General features: G+C 41.8%; 2 protein-coding genes across 2 annotated transcripts; both read right to left on the reverse strand.

Annotated features, from left to right (window-relative positions):
* Positions 1-8,288: 8,288 nt before the first annotated feature.
* Positions 8,289-9,239, reverse strand: LOC116554386 (olfactory receptor 4D9). The gene has a single exon (XM_032282366.1). The coding sequence runs from the start codon at positions 9,237-9,239 to the stop codon at positions 8,289-8,291; it is 951 nt and encodes a 316-aa protein (XP_032138257.1).
* A 6,425-nt stretch (positions 9,240-15,664) lies between these two features.
* On the reverse strand, positions 15,665-16,600 carry LOC116554387 (olfactory receptor 4D11). The gene has a single exon (XM_032282367.1). It carries the CDS (start codon positions 16,598-16,600, stop codon positions 15,665-15,667), a length of 936 nt encoding a protein of 311 aa, XP_032138258.1.
* Positions 16,601-18,260: the final 1,660 nt, after the last annotated feature.

The raw sequence follows: 18,260 nt of genomic DNA on the forward strand, positions 1-18,260 counted from the left end.
TACTAAAAAAGTACAAAAATTAGTCAAGCATAGTGAGGCTGAGGCAGGTGAATCGTTTGAACCTGGGAGGCGGAGATTGCAGTGAGCTGAGATCATGTCACTGCACTCCAGGCAAGGGAACTGAGCTCGCCAAAAAAAAAAAAAAAAAAAGGCTTAAAGTAAGTGATTAAAGGTTTTAACAGATCTCTTAGAAATAAATTAATGTTGGATATTTCCATATTGTTTATACACATGTATGTGTGTGTATGTATCCTGTAGTTTGACTATATAACAGTCTCTATATTACTTCATATTATTTGAATATATAAGTGCACATATACAATCACATCAATAACCATGTGCAATCAGAAAAAAATAGTAAAAATCCTAATAAGCAGATTTCTTTTTCTTTGTCTCTTCAAGATGGTTGGCAGTTAAGGGCTATCTAGTCTACATCTGACTCTAGAACGTATTCACTATGCAGTATCCAAACTGCTTCAGACATAAAAAGTCTAGATTATTTGCATGACTCCAATTGTGTTTCTTATACCTCATATAGGCAGGTTTATAAGCTGTTACTGAAAAGACCACCATGTGATAAAAAACAATTCAAGGATCAGGGTGAAACTCAGATCCAGAGCATATTTAAGAATCAAGGGGCTGGGCATGGTGGCTCACATCTGTAATCCTAGCACTTTGGGAGGCCGAGGTGGGTGGATCACCTGAGGCCAGGAGTTCAAGACCAGCTTGGCCATCATGGTGAAACCCCATCTTTAAAAAAAAATAAAAGAACTAAGGGAGGTGTAAGTTATCATACTTTGGGTCATCCAAATGCAGGTGGGGAAGGGGAAACAGCACACCTGAATTGAGCTATTTTTCTGGGCTCTTTGCTTGCTGCAGCTTAGCTCATTTAGCACTAACAGCAATACTTTGAGGTAAATCCTTTGTTTAACAGATAAGGAAACTGAGACTAGGAAAAGATAAGTTATTTGGCCAAGAGGTATACAGCTGGTAAGTGGTGGAGCTACATGGAATGGGATGATTCAGAATCCATGTGGGTTTCATTGGAGATCTGCAGAAGAGCTGAACAGAGGCTCTTAGATTTCTTGTAACCTCTGCTTGTGTTAGGTGCTTGGGACAGTCCAAGGGTGCTGAAATGGGTCAGGAAAAATTGAAAATGAGAAGTGTTTGATGTTCTTTGGGAACATGGAAGATTAATAAATTGGGAAGCAGATTAAACTTGCATGGTGGGGCCGGGCGCAGTGGCTCATGCCTGTAATACCAGCACTTTGGGGGACCGAGGTGGACAGTACACTTGAGATCAGGAGATCAAGACCAGCCTGGCCAACATAGCAAAACCCCATCTCTACTAAAAATAGAAGCATTAGTAAGGTGTGGTGGTACATGCCTGTAATCCCAGCTACTTGGGAGGCTGAGGTGGGAGAATCGCTTGAGCCCAGGAGATGGAGGTTGCAGTGAGCTGGGATCAGGGCACTGTACTCCAGTATGGATGACAGAGCGAGACTGTCTCAAAAATACCAACCAAACAATAACAGTGACAACAATGACAAAGACTTGCATGGTGGGATGTGTGTGGTTCAGTAACTGCAGGTGAAAGAAAAATATGAGGAGAATCTAAAAGTATTCTATCATTGCTTCTTGTCTTAAAAATGGGACCAACAGAATCCATTCATTATGTGAGATTCTGTAAAGAAGTGAAAGTGATCAAATCACTAATTCAGCTGAAAAATGCCAAAATGGTGCTCTTCCATGCACAAGATTTATGCACAAATAATAGTAAAGGATAGAGAGTGGAAGGATCAGTGAGAACCCCTGTGAATGCATGTGTGTGCATCAGAAAAGAAGAAAACAGAGAAGTAAAGTTTATGAGTTTTCTCTTGTTTTTGTGTTTGGCAAGAGAACCCTCGGTTTGTTCCTTAGAAACAAGCCCACATAAATCCATTCTAAAAAAACAGGCTTATTGAATGTTATAGAGTCCCCAACCTGGAGAACCCCTCAACTCTATTGTCCACAAAGCATATGTTGCTCCGTTTGTTTGAACAAGTTGACCTTTCTATGCACTTCGAGTCACTCCCTAATATTGAATAACTATTCTGCTGTGCAGCACCACAATTTTTAACTTTAAAGTATGTCATTCTACACCCATCGAGAGCATCATTAGCATTCAATACATTTCTGAATCTACAATAATACTTCAAAATTGGCAGTGCATGGGTGCACCTGCATAGGTATACGTTCAGTCATACAAGCACACACCAAAGAGCTCTAACTTAACACAATGTTCTCATTTAAAGCCCCCACCTCTAATCCCTACCCAAGAAACAGAACTGGCCATTTGTTTTGATCTTAGGAGTCATTACCTGTCAAGGACTGTTCTTCTTTACGGCAGACCTGCATCTGAGGGTTGGTTGGTTCAGTGTCGTCTCCCCTGCGGGCTCCAAGAATCACTTCTGCGGGGCTCTACCACACTGCCCCATAATGGGCCTGCCATGAGTACCAGTCCTTCAGCCTCAGAGCCAAGGAAAGAATGATCAAAAGGAATACATTTTCAGACGTGGTTTTTGAAGTTGAGTAGCCAGACTTTCCTATTGGGATGAAGTTCCGTTGGGAGTTATTAAGACATCAGACATGCACTGGTAGGTATGTGCAACACACACATTTTGCTTTTGCAATTTTCCTAATGTAGGGGATGAGATGAATCCTGCTTTGTGCTTACAACCCCAAGCTTTGTCTAAAGAGGTCACAGGGGACTAACAAGAGTCTACCTCCTTAAGGGGTAGGAATTCAGGGAAAATGGATAGAACTCATAGTTCTATTTATCCCATCCCCCGTTTTTTCTAGGCAGATGATTTTCTTGTTTTCTTTCTTTTTTTTTTTTTTTTTTTTGAGACAGAGTCTTGCTCTGTTGACCAGGCTGGAGTACAGCAGTAGGGATTGAACTCAGCTCACTACAACCTCCGCCTCCCAGGTTCAAGCAGTTATCCTGCCTCAGCCTTGTGAGTAGCTGGGATTACAGGTGCATGCCACCATGCCTGGCTAATTTTTGTATTTTAGTAGAGATGGGGTTTCACCACGTTGGCCAGGCTGGTCTCAAACTCCTGACCTCAGGTAATCCACCCCTTGGCCTCCCAAAGTGCTGGGATTATAGGTGTGAGCCACCACGCCCAGCCCAATTGCTTTTCTTCATTATGTTTTATCAGATTGTTTTGCATGTATTTTTGATACCTTGTCCCTCACCATAGATTTATGGAGACTCTCACTTGGATATATTGCACACTTCCAATTTCAAATGTCTAAAACTGATCTGATCATTATTATCCAGAGCTGAACCCTTCCTTTCCTACAGCCGGTTCTATCACTCTCCTTGTCAAAAGGATTCAGTATCTCTGAATTACTCTGACACTCTCCCAACTTCTTCAATGTAGTCTGAAGCAGCTGCATGGGCAGCTTTTGCTGGGTTGCTGTCATTTGTGGGATCCAACACTTAGGAACATAAACTAAGAATGTGTGAACTTTTGGTCACTTAAAATTTTTCCCAGTCACAAACATCTTGCTTTAGGTAAAGCCAACAGGGAGGTAGGAAAAAAGTATAATTACCAAAAGCACTAGAGGGTAAGGGGAACGATGATACCAGAACAAGGATGGAGCCAGGGAGGAAACAGTGATTTGAAAGCTGCAGCTGGACCCAACTGAAGACTAATTTGTGTCTTTATTAGCATTTTAATACTTGGGGAAAGATATCCAATTTTGGAAAAAAATTCAGAGCATTTTTGAGTGGTGGAAATAGAACACAGGAAAGGTCAATCAGCAAAGAAGAAAACATTCATTTCATTTTTGTTTACCTTTTATTTTAGGTTCGGGGGTACATGTGTGGGCTTGTTAGATGAGTAAATTATGTATCATTGGAGTTTGGTGTACAAATGATTTTGTCACCCAGGTAGTGAGCATAGTACCTAATGGGTAGTTGTTTGACCCTCACACTCTTCCCACCCTCCTCCCCTCAAGTAGGCCCCAGGGTCTATTGTTCCCATCTTTGTGTCCATGTGTAACTCAATGGTCAGCTCTCACCTACAAGTGAGAACATGCCATATTTGATTTTTTGTCCCTGCATTAATTTGCTTAGGATAATGGCTTCCAGCTGCATCCGTGTTGCGTAAAGGACATAAATTCATTTTTAAAAATGGCTGCATAGTATTCCACAGTGTATAATGTATCACATTTTCTTCATCTAATCCACCACTGATGGGCACCTAGGCTGATTCCATGTCTTTGCTATTGCGAACATACAGGTGGGTGCATGTGTCTTTTGGATAGAATAACTTATTTTCTTTTGGGTACATACCCAGTGATGGACTGCTGTGTCAAATGGTAGTTTTGGAAAACATGCATTGCTAAAGGAGCTTCTGCATTAATAAAAATTGTTTACAACAAGATCTTGAAAAGTATGGGAATAAGGGAGAGTTGATTTCTGTGAGGATTGGCTTCTTGGCCAATCTTCTTTGGGTACTCAGCTCTAACGTTCTATCTCATGGGACCTGCCTTTCTAGTCTACTGTCATCCTGATCCCAGGGTTTACCTTGTTCATTTCCCTCTTCCATTCAGCTAAGAAAAATTTTCCCCCATCTGCTTCATTTCAGCTTGGTTCTCTGTGTGTTCTAAGGGTCTAGTTGTCTTTCCAGCAAAATCTTTCTTTTTTTTGAGACAAGGTCTCACTCCTTTGCCCACGCTGGAGGACACTGGGGCATTCATGGCTTGCTGTAGCCTTGACTTCCCCAGGCTCAAGTGATTCTCCCACATCAACCTCCTGAGTAGCTAGGACTCCAGGTGTGTGCCACCACACACTGTTAATTTATATATATATTTGTAGATATGGGGTTTTGCCGTGTTGCCCAGGCTGGTCTCAAACTCCTGAGCTCAAGCAATCCACCCTCCTCAGCCTCCCATGGTTCTGAGATTACAGGCATAAGTCACTGCAGCCAGCCCTGTAGCAAACATTTTTATGTATTAAGTGAATCCCTTTAGAGACAAAATCTTAATCTTTGTATTGTAATCCAATTGTGATTTCTTTTCTTTTAAATATATTTTATTGCATTTTAGGTTTTGGGGTACATATGAAGAACATGCAAGATTGTTGCATAGGTACATACATGGCAGTGTGGTTTGCTGCCTTCCTCCCCATCACCTATATCTGGCATTTCTCCCCATGTTATCCCTCCCCAACTCTCCACCCCCCACTGTCCCTCCCCAGTTCCCCCCACAGACCCCAGTGTGTGATGCTCCCCTCCCTGTGTCCATGTGTTCTCATCAACACCCACATATGTGTGAGAACATGTGGTGTTTGATTTTCTGTTCTTGTGTCACTTTGCTGAGAATGATGGTTTCCAGATTCATCCATGTCCCTATAAAGGACACGAACTAGTCGTTTTTTTATGGCTGCGTAGTATTCCATCGTGTCTATGTGCCACATTTTCCCTGTCCAGTCTATCATTGATGGGCATTTGGGTTGGTTCCAAGTCTTTGCTATTGTAAACAGTGCTGCAATGAACATTCATGCGCATGTGTCCTTAAATAGAACTATTTATAATCCTTTGGATATATATCCCAATTGTGATTTCCTAACAGTGAGTCTTACATGTGGAAGGGATGAGTAGAGTTAGTTCTTCACATTTTCTTCTTTCTGGGAGCAGAGCTTGATTTCATTCTCCGGACTCCCTTGCAGTTAGGTGAGGCTATGTGACCAAGGGCTGACCAATGAATGTGCTCAGAAGTGGTTCACACCACTTCCTGGACGATCCCATAAAGACACAACCCTCCCTTTCCCATAATTTTTAATTCTCTCTCCCTTTCTCCATCTGCTGGATGCACAGACAGGGTTCTGAGAGTCTAGAGAATGTGGAGCCTAAGACAAGCATGTACATGTTCAAGTGAGGTGTCTCATGCCTGTAATTCTAGCACTTGGGGAGGCCGAGGTGAAGAGATTACTTGAGCCCAAGAGTTTGAGACCAGCCTGGGCAACTTAGTGAGACCTCATCTCTACAAATAATAACAGTAATAAAAAATTAACCAGACATGTGGTCCCAGTTATTCGAGAGACTGAGGCAGGAGAATTGCTTATTCTTAATTCTCTCTCCCTTTCGCCATCTGCTGATCTGCTGGATGCATGGACAGGATTCTGAGGATCTAGAGAACGTGGAGCCCAAGACGGAAGAATCCTGCGTTTCTGAATGACAGTGTGGCACTGTGCCCTCTTTCTGCAGACCGGCATTGGCCTGTGGAATGAGCAGGAAGTAAATTTCTGCTGCGGCTAACTACTTAGACTGTGGATGCTTTTGTTGCAATGGCTGGCCTCTCCTGATTGATAAATGGCATGCCAGCTGCTGTGGCTGAGCTTTATCATCATGGGGAACACAGTACAGTGAAATCAATAGATCTGAGCAGAATATCAGCTGGATTGTCAGATAAATCTTCTCCTAGCACCATCTCTGTCTCTTTCACAACAGAGATTGAAAAATTCAGGTTCACAATTAAACTATCATACTTTTTATTACCTTTTCTTTACCTTCTAATAGATTGAATGGCACAGGTAAAGGAGAGGTGAGATCCCTATGTACAGAAACAATGGGAAATTTGGGTCTGGCTAATCCTGCTATATAAGGGGGAATCAGTTGCTTCCCATGGTAGAGCTTGGTATCTGCCTTTGCTCAATTTTTTCACAAAATCAAAGGAAATGTCCACAGCTTCATCAGTGATTCTTCTTTATGAACAGTCTTACTAACAGCATTATCTCCTTCTCCTGGGAGGAAATCTTTGAAGTGAAGTGGGGATCCTCTCTCCTCAACAGAAATCATGGGTTTGCATTGCTCAGGTGGTCACAAATGGAGTTATTCTTTCCAACTTTTCTTTTAAAGGTCCACTACCAGTGTCCACCCCAAGAATGTATTACACCATGGCTGCACTGTGTTCACTGTCACACAAATGTGCCACATTCTTGCTTTAATATCTTCCTTTGCACATGCTGGTTGCTTTTTTTCTTTCCCTTTCTTTCTCTCTTTTCTTTCTTTCTTTTTCTTTCTTTCTTTCCTTTTTTTCCTTCCTTCCTTCCTTCCTTCCTTCCTTTCACTCTCTCTCTCCCTCCCTCCCTCCCTCCCTCCTTCCTCCTTCCTTCCTTCCTTCTTTTTTTTTTGACAGGGTCTTGGTCTGTCACCCAGGCTGGAGTGTGGTGGAGTGAACACAATTCACTGGGGTCTCAAACCCCTGGGCTCAAGTGATTCTTCTGCCTCCGTCTCTCGAATAGCTGGGACTACAGGCGTGCACCTTCATGTCTGGCTAGTTTATTATTTTTATTATTGTAGAGATGAGGTTTTCCTAAGTTTCCCAGGCTGGTCGTGAACTGTTGGGCTCAAGTTATCCCTCCACCTCAGCCTTCTAAAGTGTTAGGATTACAGGCATGAGACACCTCATGTGGACATGTACCCATTGTTTTCTTTGCTTGAATTGTTCTTTTCTGACCGTTTTACCCTTGAAAATGTCTGCTGGCCATTAAAAGTCTTTGGAAATTCTTATGTAACATTGTGCCTACTGGTTCCCTAGAATGTGTGCACACACACACACGCGCGCACACACACATGCACACGCATATATATGTATATATATATATATAATTTTATTTTTTGAGGTGGAGTTTCGCCCTTGTTGCCCAGGTTGGAGTGCAGTGGTGAGATCTTGGCTCACTGCAACCTCTGCCTCCTGGGTCCAAGCAATTCTCCTTCCTCAGCCTCCCAAGTGGCTGGGATTATAGGCATGTGCCACCATGCCTGGCTATTTTTTTTTTTTTTTTTTTTGCAGTTTTAGTAGAGATGGGGTTTCTCCATGTTGGCCAGGCTGGTCTTCAACTCCCAACCTCAGGTGCCCAAAGTGCTGGGATTATAGGTGTGAGCCACCACGCCTGGCTTGTTTATATTTTTAAAAAGGTATTTTGCGTTATGCCTCCAGGAAGGTGACTACATTTAATCTTTTTGGAGCAATCTGAATCCCAGTGCTTTTAGGCATATAGTATATGTTCTGTAAAAATCTGTGGAATGAATAATTGAAAGCAAGTAGAGAAAGACTTGAACGGGTCTTGCCTTACAGCAGTATCATCCACGTGGTCCCCAGCATATACTACAGGACCAGCTTCTTTCAGGACTTGATGGTGGCCGTAGGTATCTCTTTATTTTGTGCAGGAACATGCTCTTTTCCCATTTTGAGAAAGTGAAATTTAATGTCTATCTTTAAATATCGGTACTATCTTACCCTTGTTGAATTAAAACCCTTTCTGACTGTCCTAGCCGTTTCTTTAGTTTCCTCATGGCTGACTTCATTTCCTGATTCCTCAGAGTATAGATCATAGGATTTAGCAAAGGGGAGATGACAGTGAAGGTGACAGAGATGGCCTTATCTGTGGGGAGGGCAGTGAAGGGCCGGGCGTAGACGTAGATGCAGGGCACGAAATGCAGGGTCACCACAGTGATGTGGGAGGTGCAGGTGGAAATGGCTTTCCTCCTGCCCTCCCCAGTGTGGGACCGCAGCACCATCAAGATGATCGTGTAAGACATGAGGAGAAAGAAGAATATAAACCAACTGACTAATCCATTATTTGAAATCATCAGGAGCTCCAGAGCGAAGGTGTCAGTGCAGGCGAGTTTGAGGATCTGGGGGACATCGCAGTAGAAAGTGTCAAGAACATTGGGTCCACAGAAAGGGAGGGGCAGCAGCAGGGAGATCTGCACAATGGAGTGGACAAAGCCCCCCACCCAGGAGGCCACAATGAGGCCTGTGCATCTCCCCCTACTCATGATGGTCATATAGTGCAGGGGCTTGGAGATGGCTATGTAGCGGTCAAACGCCATCACAGAGAGAGAAAAAACATCTGCTCCCCCCAGAAGGTGGAAGAAGAACATCTGAGTGACACAGCCACTGAAGGAGATGGTTTTTCTCTCTGACAGAAGATCGATCAGGACCTTAGGAGCTGTGATGGAGGAAAAGCAGATGTCAAGTATAGACAGGTTGCGGAGCAGGAAGTACATGGGCGTGTGAAGGTGAGATTCACAGGTGACTGTAACCATGATGAGGAGGTTTCCCATCATGGTTGTCAGGTACACCAAAAACAGGAAGATAAATAAGACCCAGCTCAGTTCTCGGGACTGAGTAATTCCCAGAAAGATAAATTCTTTCACTCTGGTGTAATTTCCCTGATCCATTGAATCACAGATCCTTTATCAGGTTCATTTCTGGAAGAAATAATAGTGCAGTTAAATCATATTAATATGTCCTAACATCTAGTGTTGTCTTTTCACTTAAGTTTTGGTTTAGAATCAGGAGGAAGTCCTTTTTTCTATGCGCTCACTGTGTCTGCAAGTCAGTATGCCACCACTGGATGAAAGATTACCCAGGCTTTTGATTCAGTCATTTGAGGAGACAAGGTTCTCTCACTGCCACTGCTGAAACAGAGGTTGCAAGTCTGTGAACCTATTCAATTGTACTTTCATTATAAAATCTCACACCTAAAATAACAAATAATAGGAAGAAATGGGAATATATTAAGAATTTCTGTTCATAAAGGCATCATTACGAGAATTCAAAGGTAACCTGCAAATGGAGCAAGAAATTTACATTTATCTGAGAAACGACTCATGTTCAGAATATGTAAAGAGCCTCTACGAATCAGTAAAAAACTGGATGACCCAACCTCCAAATAGCAAAAGATTGGAACCAATACTTCACAAAAAGGATGTCCAAATGCCTATTCAACTTCACTAGGTATAGTAATAAACCACAATATACACACCAGAATGGCTAAATTGGAAAAGATGAAAACTGAAAAGATGGAAAACTGGAGGTGAAGATGTGGAACAATTAGCACTCCAATACATCTTCTGGTGCATGTGTAAAATTGGTATAACCACTTTGCTATTGGATTATCTCTGCTAAGACTATAAATATAGTTTTATGTATACATAGGAGGATATCTGTGTATCTAGATGTATGATGATATATCTGTATATCATCACCTATATATCTCCTAAGGACACATTTCTCCTTCTAGGAAATATGTACATATGCTCATGAATGTTCTGGAATATTCATAGCAGCCCTGTTATCTCACTGTCACCCAGGCTGGAGTGCAGTGGTGAGCTTATAGCTCTCTGTAGCCCCAAGCTCCTGGACTCAAGTGATCCTCCCACCTCAGCCTCCCTAATTGCTAGGACTTAACAGGTGTCTGTCATCTCACCAAAATTATTTTTTTAATTTTTTTAATGCCTGAATAATTTTTATTTTATTTTTTTATAGAGTTGGGGTCTCCCTATGTTACCCAGGCTGGTCTGAAACTCCTGGCCTCAGGTGATCTTCCTACTTTGGCCTCTTAAGGTGCTGAGATTATAAGCATGAGCCACCACACCTGACCAGCAGCACTGATTATAATTTCTTCAAACCAGAAAATGACTCAGAAACCCATCAACAATAGAAAAGATAAGTAAAGTATGTTACATTCACACAATACTATACAGCAATGAGAATGATTTACACTATACTTAATAATATATGTGAGTCATTCTGAATCTTACAAACATAATGTCCTAAATAACCCGGGGACCAAAGAGTCCAGCCTGGACAACAGAGCAAGACTCCATCCCAAAAAAACAAAATGGAACAAAACAAAAATATAAATTAAATAAGTTAATTTTTGTGTGCAGTTGTAAATATAGATATTTGTATTATAAACCTATACAGGAAGACTATAAACCATAATCTTCAAAAAAGAAATCCAGTCATCCAAGCATCAGGCCCTGGGTATTCCAAGCAATTTTCAAGGTCTCAGCATTATAGAAATGTGGACAGAATAACGGAGCACTGTTGGCCAGTGTTCCAATGGCAAGGTACAGAAATGGGTTGTGAGTAACATTAACTCAAAAGTGAACTCCACTTGAAAATAGTAGACTGATGCATTTTTATGGATGTTGTGTGTGTGTTGTGTGTGTGTGTGTGTGTGTGTGTGTGTGTGTGTGTGTTTAAAACAAGGTATCTGTCACCAAGGCTAGAGTGCAGTGGCAATGATCATGACTCACTGCAGCCATGAACTCCTGTGATCAAGCAATCCTTCTGCCTCCGCCTCCCCAAATGCTGAGATTACAGGTGTTAGCCACTGTGTCTGCCCAGATGGTATCTTTTAGAGTGAGAAGGATACTTTGAAAGTATAGAATTATGCACATTGCATTGAAACATATGCACAATAAAGAGTGGATGGAGGCTGGGTGCGGTGGCTCAAACTTGTAATCCCAGCACTTTGGGAGGCTGAGGTGGGCAGGTCACTTGAGGTCAGGAGTTTGAGACCAGCCTGGCCAACATAGTGAAACCCTGTGTCTACTAAAACACAAAAATTAGCTGGGCATGGTGCTGCATGCCTGTAATCTCAGCTACTCAGGAGGCTGAGGCAAAAGAATCACTTGAACCTGGGAGGTGGAGGTGGCAGTGAACTGAGATTGCGCCACTGCACTCCAGCCTGGGCAACATGGAGACTCAACCTGGGCGACATGGAGACTCCGTCTCAAAAAAAAAAAAGAGTGGGTGGGGAAATGAATAAAGAAATACAATTTAATGTGTCTTTGCAAGGTCGGAATAAAGATAATGAGGATTTCTTAAAAAATCACCCCAAAGGGGACCTTTCTTTGGAAACAAGCTTATCAAGTGTCTTGGACAGAGACTGCAAACTGAGGGATCCCCCCATACCCCAGGATCCCACTGAGCAAATTTTTCCTCATTTTCTGCAGTAAGCGGACTTCCTCGGATGCCCCACATATCATGGTTTTCTCTTTTCCAATTTTGAAAATCCCTTACTCTTGATTGAATCCCTAAAACTTCTATTAGAAGCATTATTCATATTCAGTGGCACATGATGGTACAGATCATCTAGTCATTAAAACATCTTACTCAATGCCTCCAAAATTTCATTCCCAGCCTAGTGGTAAAACTGCATATAGCAAACTCAGGAATTACTGCCTTTAAAACCTGTTTTTCCAACGTAGTCATTTTCCTGAGAGCTGCTGACGTCAGCACCTTCTCAACTACCTTTAATAAACTTTGAACCTCAGTAGACCAACAAGTAAAATACAGCCACGTCTCCTGAAGTCAACTGACCTTCTTCCTATATATTTTTGCAAGCCATACTTTCCCTCTTTCTAATAGTGAAAAACTACCTCCTTTCCTTGCCTCTTAAGAATCTTGGCTTCTACAGGAACATTTACACATTTGCAGCATTTCTCAAAATTCAGCACGAAAAGCTTTTCAGTTTCAGAAGTTCATACGCACTAACGCTAACTGCTGGTTTAATCTTCAAGTGGGAAATTGATCCTCTTATGGTGCCCCAGCTGCATTTTACAACGAGTAGGTACTGGGGAAATTCTCTGTTTAATGTAAAGCTTACCTCAAGGTGAGTGATTTTGTTATCTTCTTTCTTCAGATGGGAAGAAGCAACCTCAAGTACTTAAGAGTATTCTGACTCTTTTCTGCTTACCACGTTTTCACCACCTGTGCTAGTCTCTCAGCCACAAGCCCAATACAGGAAGTAGCAAAGGGAATATTGTTAGGTATGAATGTGGAAGCTGAGTGGCCAGTACAATACACTACATTACAACTCAGGAGTTCCTGTGGGAGTCATTAACATGTTGCCAGGTGCTCTCCCCTCTCTTTTGTTCTCTTTCCCTCTTTCTCATTTTTTCTCTGTTCCCTCTCATACATACATGCAGAGGCACCAGTGCACTCAGGACGTACCCTTTCCTCTAGAGGAAGCACACGAGACAGTGTATTTTCCCCTTTGGCTCAGGAAGAAAATGTTTTGTTAAACCACACCGATGACTGTGCAGTCTTCCTCTTGACCAAAGTCACTTTGCCTGCAATCAGCTAGGAAATGAAACTTAAATAAATAAAAGAGTAACCATGAAAAATTTAAAGCTCTGTGGCTATTGTCAGAGCAGCTCTCAGAGGCTGTATAGGTTTATAGGTGTATTTTCTTTTTATTTTAATTAATTAATTAATTAATTCATTGAGACAGTTTTGCTCTTGTTGCTCAGGCTAGAGGGCAATGGTGAGATCTTGGCTCACTGCAACTTCCGCCTCCCGGGTTCAAGTGATTCTTCTGCCTCAGCCTCCCAAGTGGCTGGGACTACAGGCATCTGCCATGCCACCACATCCAGCTAATTTTGTATTTTTGGTAGAGATGGGTTTTCACCATGTTGGCTAGGCTGGTCTCGAACTCCTGACCTCAGGTGATCTGCCAGCCTCAGTCTCCCAAGTGCTAGGACTACAGACATGAGCCACCGTGCCTGGCCTAGTTTTTACCAGTTTTTATTGAGGCACAATCCCAACCTCCGCTTCCTGGGTTCAAGAGATTCTCCTGCCTCAGCCTCCTGAGTAGCTGGAAATACAGGTTCCACCACAACGCCCAGCTAATTTCTTTTGTATTTTTAGTAGAGATGGGGTCTCTACTAAAAATGTTGGCCAGGCTGGTCTCAAACTCCCGACCTCAGGTGATCTACCTGCCTTGGCCTCCCAAAGTGCTGGGATTACTGGCATGAGCTACTGCACCCAGCCCAAAGTGACTCTTTAAGCCTTATAGATAACAAGCTGGACATTTTAATATGATGTTTTGAATTCAATATACATTTTCATGTTTTCTACTCAACTGGTTTTTATCTAAAAATGAAGAGTATGGGTCATATAGGAGAAGGGTGTGACAGTCCAATGGGGAACAGAAGGTGTGTTAGGCAGAGCAATAAAGGTGATATTAATAATGACATTTATGGCTGGGCGCGGTGGCTCAAGCCTGTAATCCCAGCACTTTGGGAGGCCGAGGCGGGTGGATCACGAGGTCAAGAGATCGAGACCGTCCTGGTCAACATGGTGAAACCCCGTCTCTACTAAAAATACAAAAAATTAGCTGGGCATGGTGGTGTGTGCCTGTAATCCCAGCTACTCAGGAGGTTGAGGCAGGAGAATTGCCTGAACCCAGGAGGCGGAGGTTGCGGAGAGCTGAGATCGCGCCATTGCACTCCAGCCTGGGTAACATGAGTGAAACTCCGTCTCAAAAAAAAAAAAAAATGACATTTATTTCATTTATTTTTCATTGAACATTTATTCTCTGCCAGGTGTTATATATTTCACATATACCACCTCATTTTGTCCTTTACAACAACTTCATGAGATGAATATTATAACAAGAATCTTTATGTAGGTGAATGACCTTTGGAGAGAGAGGTGAAGTAACTTGCTCTAGATCACACAGCTGGTGGATGGCAGAGATAGGATTTGTGCCTGGGTCTGTATGACTCTGAAGTTAGAGCTTTAATCCACCATACTTTACTGCTTTCCCAGATAATAATACTAGCCTATACTGCCTCTTCGCCAACACTGGAAGTTTGAAAAAATAGACCAGGTAGAGTTTTTTCTTCTTTAACTCTCCCATTCTCTCTCTTTCCAGTGAAAAGAAACGTGAATTCTCAATGGTGAGTCCAAGCCAGAACTGACCCTTGTAAGGCTGTAACTGGAAAACCAGTCCTTTGAAGGTAGAGATAGATTGCTTCATGTGTGTGGTTCCTGAAGTTCTGCCGTTTTTTTTTTTTTTTCTCAGAGTTTTGCTCTTGTTGCCCAGACTGGAGTGCAACAGAGTGATCTCAGCTCACCACAACCTTCACCTCCCAGGTTCAAGTGATTCTCCTGCCTCAGCCTCTCAAGTAGCTTGGATTACAGGCATGCGCCACCACACTTGGCTAATTTTGTATTTTTAGTAGAGGCAGGGTTTCTCCATGTTGGTCAGACTGGTTTTGAACTCCTGACCTCAGGTAATCCACCTGCCTCAGCCTCCCAAAGTGCTGAGATTACAAGTGTGAGCCGTGGCGCCCGGCCTAGAGCATTCTGCCTTTATTCAAACTCATAATGAGAATGTCTGGCATGTCTAGTTCTGCATTAAGATGCATGCCTTTAGGCCATAATGAGAAATCTTCCCAAGCTTCATCAATCTTGATAGGAATCCAGGGGGATAACCATTATGTACCTATGAAGTTCTCAGTAGCTCATGAGCCCACTTTAGTTTAACTCAGCAGAGGCAAATTTCTCAATATGTGATAGGCCATACATATTCACATATATGTACTCCAGAGGCATTGATCATAAGATCCTTCTGGAACAGGATTATAGATTGGTATAGATAGGTCCAACCATGTAATAAATTACATTAATGTAGTAGAAAAACAATGGGGTTGGGTATCTGAAGATGTCTCTGTAATTAATATGAGACCTTGAACACATCACTTTATCTCTCTAGGCTTTTATTTCCTTATCTTCTGAAAAAAGTGTTGGAGTTAATCTCTTATCTGCCTGCCATATAGCTGTCTTGATTGACATAAGGTTACTTGGTCTTTGGAAAAATATCAGTCAGTTCACTTCTGTAACACTAGTTACTTCATGCTGCACAGAAGCCTGGATGATTAGTTATTTACTAACTTAAGTAGGAAACCAAATTGTTCATAGTCAGTATAGTTGGTTTGTTGACATTATATCCAAGAATGTAAATGTGAATTCATGGGAAAAATAATATAAGGCGTCTTTGATCATGAAGAGCTGGATTCATTTTCTATTCCCTTTCAGAAGGCATGAGCCTTCTCTTCAGTCTTCTCATGGCTGACTTCATTTCCTGGTTCCTCAGAGTGTAGATCAAAGGGTTCAGCAGAGGGGAGATGACAGTGAAGGTGACAGAGAGGGCCTTATCTGTGGGGAGGGCCATGAAGGGCCGGGCGTAGACATAGATGCAGGGCACGAAATGTAGGGTCACCACAGTGATGTGGGAAGTGCATGTGGAGATGGCTTTCCTCCTGGCCTCTCCTGCCTGAGACCTTAGCATCATTAGGATGACTGTGTAGGACACAAGCAGGAAGATAAACCACAGGGTAGTGACCAGGCCATTGTTTGAAATAATCAGGAGCTCAAGAGCAAAAGTGTCAGTGCAGGCAAGTTTGAGGACCTGGGGGACATCGCAGTAGAAAGTGTCAAGAACATTGGGTCCACAGAAAGGGAGGGGCAGCAGCAGGGAGATCTGCACAATGGAGTGGACAAAGCCCCCCACCCAGGAGGCCATAATGAGGGCAGTGCATCGTCCTCTACCCATGATGGTCACATAGTGCAGGGGCTTGGAGATGGCCATGTAGCGGTCAAACGCCATTACAGAGAGAGAAAAAATGTCTGCCCCACCAAGGAGGTGGAAGAGAAATATCTGTGTCATGCAGCTTGTGTAAGATATGGTCTTTTTCTTTGACAGAAGGTCCAGCAAGACTTTAGGAGCAGTTATCGAGGAGAAGCAGATGTCAAGGATGGCTAGATTGCGGAGCAGGAAGTACATGGGAGTGTGAAGGCGAGACTCACAGGTCACAGTGATCATGATGAGGAGGTTTCCCAGCAGAGTCGTCATGTACACAAGACATAAAAAAAGAAACAAGACCAAGCTTAGGTCCTGGGATTGAGTAAGTCCCAGAAATATAAATTCTTTTACTCTGGTGCCATTTCCCAACTCCATTGAATCATGTTTTCTCTTTCTTGAAGATCTTGGAAAAAAGAGTTATTTCAGAAAGTGTTTACTCCCTCTTAACAGGTTCAAGTATTGGGTCTGAAAACTTGTGAGGTATTATCACCACATGAATTGCAATTTCAAGGTTATTCCCAATGCGTCTAAAATGACATCTTATTATACAATCATGCATACACTTATGCAAATTACATTTTAAAAAAATGTATAAAAATGCATAAAAATGATGTTCCAGTTATTCAAGATACTAAGAACATTATTCAAGATAAACAGAGAGGGATATTAACTATTCAGAAAGCGACTATTGTGGCATGGGGAATATAAACATGGGCTTAGTTTGTTGTGTGAGTAAGGCAGTGCTTATTCTGTGTGCCTAGAACACCTTGAATTTCACAGGATTTTGGCTTTTTTTCCCCAGACTGGATGCTCCATTTAAATGGTTCTAAGAACCTCTGTCTGCAAAATGCCCCACCCCCTATTGGATTGAATTGTACGTAAGCAGCATTTAAATCGCAAACTTAGTTCCATGAAAAATTAGGAAATTTTTAAGCCATAAAATTTGTCTCTATTATTTTATTCTTCTTTAAGGGGACTTCTTTGTTTCTTTCTTTGCTTTAATCTACTTTAGGCACTGAAATCCCTGGGAGGTGAACAGCTCCTTAGCTATGGAAATAAAAATATTACAGTACTCAGAGCTTCTCTTGTGTTGTTTCAACTTCACTCTTAAGAAAGAATTTTTGTTGAGCTACCATTGACATACCATAGACTGCACATATTTGAGTTCACACTTCGATAAGTTTTGACATGGTATATACCTGTGACACCATCTCTGTAGTTCAGAGAGTGAATACATCTATCACCCAGAAAATGTCCTTATGCCCCTTTGTAACCTGTCCCCTCCACCCTTCCTTCTTCAGGCAACCACAGATCTGCTTGCTGTCATTATACATTGTTTGTATTTTCTACAATATTCTATAAGTGAAATTCTACTGTATGTGTTTTTCTCTTGTCTGCCTTCTTTCAGCCATGAAATTCATCCATTGTTTTGTGTGTACTGCTATTTTGTTCCTTTTTATTGTATGACTATATCACTGTTTGCTTATCCATTCACTTGTAGGTGAACACTTGGGTTATTTGTGGCTTTTGAATATTAACCATGAAGCTGCTATGAACATTCATCTTTGGGTCTTTGTGTGGACATATGTTTTCAGTTCTCTTGGGTAAGTAGCTAGGAGTGGGATGGCTGTAACTCTTAATATTCAATAATAAGACAACAAACAACCCAATTAAGCAACAAGGACAAATAATTTTAAAAAAATGAAGTCTCTAAAAGAAGTTAAGAAAAAAAGAAGAGAAAAAAGGACAAATTATTTGAACAGACACTTCAGCAAGAAGACACAGAGATAGGAAATAAGCACAGAAAAAGCTTCAACATCATTTATCACGGAGAAACTATAAATTAAAACAACTGTAATTAAAAAATAGTATACATTAGAATTACTAAAATGAAAAAGACTGATATATCAAGAGTGGACAAAGATGTAGAGGAATGGAACTCCAGTGGTAATGTAAAATGGCATAATCACTTTTGAAAACAGTTTGGCTTTTTTTGAGACAAAGTCTTTTCTTCTTTTTCTTTTCCTTTTCTTTT

This window comes from Sapajus apella, unplaced genomic scaffold (assembly GCF_009761245.1).
Source record: "Sapajus apella isolate SASKATOON/1434 unplaced genomic scaffold, GSC_monkey_1.0 scaffold14, whole genome shotgun sequence".
NCBI lineage: Eukaryota > Metazoa > Chordata > Mammalia > Primates > Cebidae > Sapajus > Sapajus apella.

What these genes read in the sequence shown, in the direction of transcription:
- LOC116554386 (XM_032282366.1), bottom strand. Translation starts at nt 9,239, where the DNA reads ATGGATCAGGGAAATTACACCAGAGTGAAAGAATTTATCTTTCTGGGA.
- LOC116554387 (XM_032282367.1), bottom strand. Translation starts at nt 16,600, where the DNA reads ATGGAGTTGGGAAATGGCACCAGAGTAAAAGAATTTATATTTCTGGGA.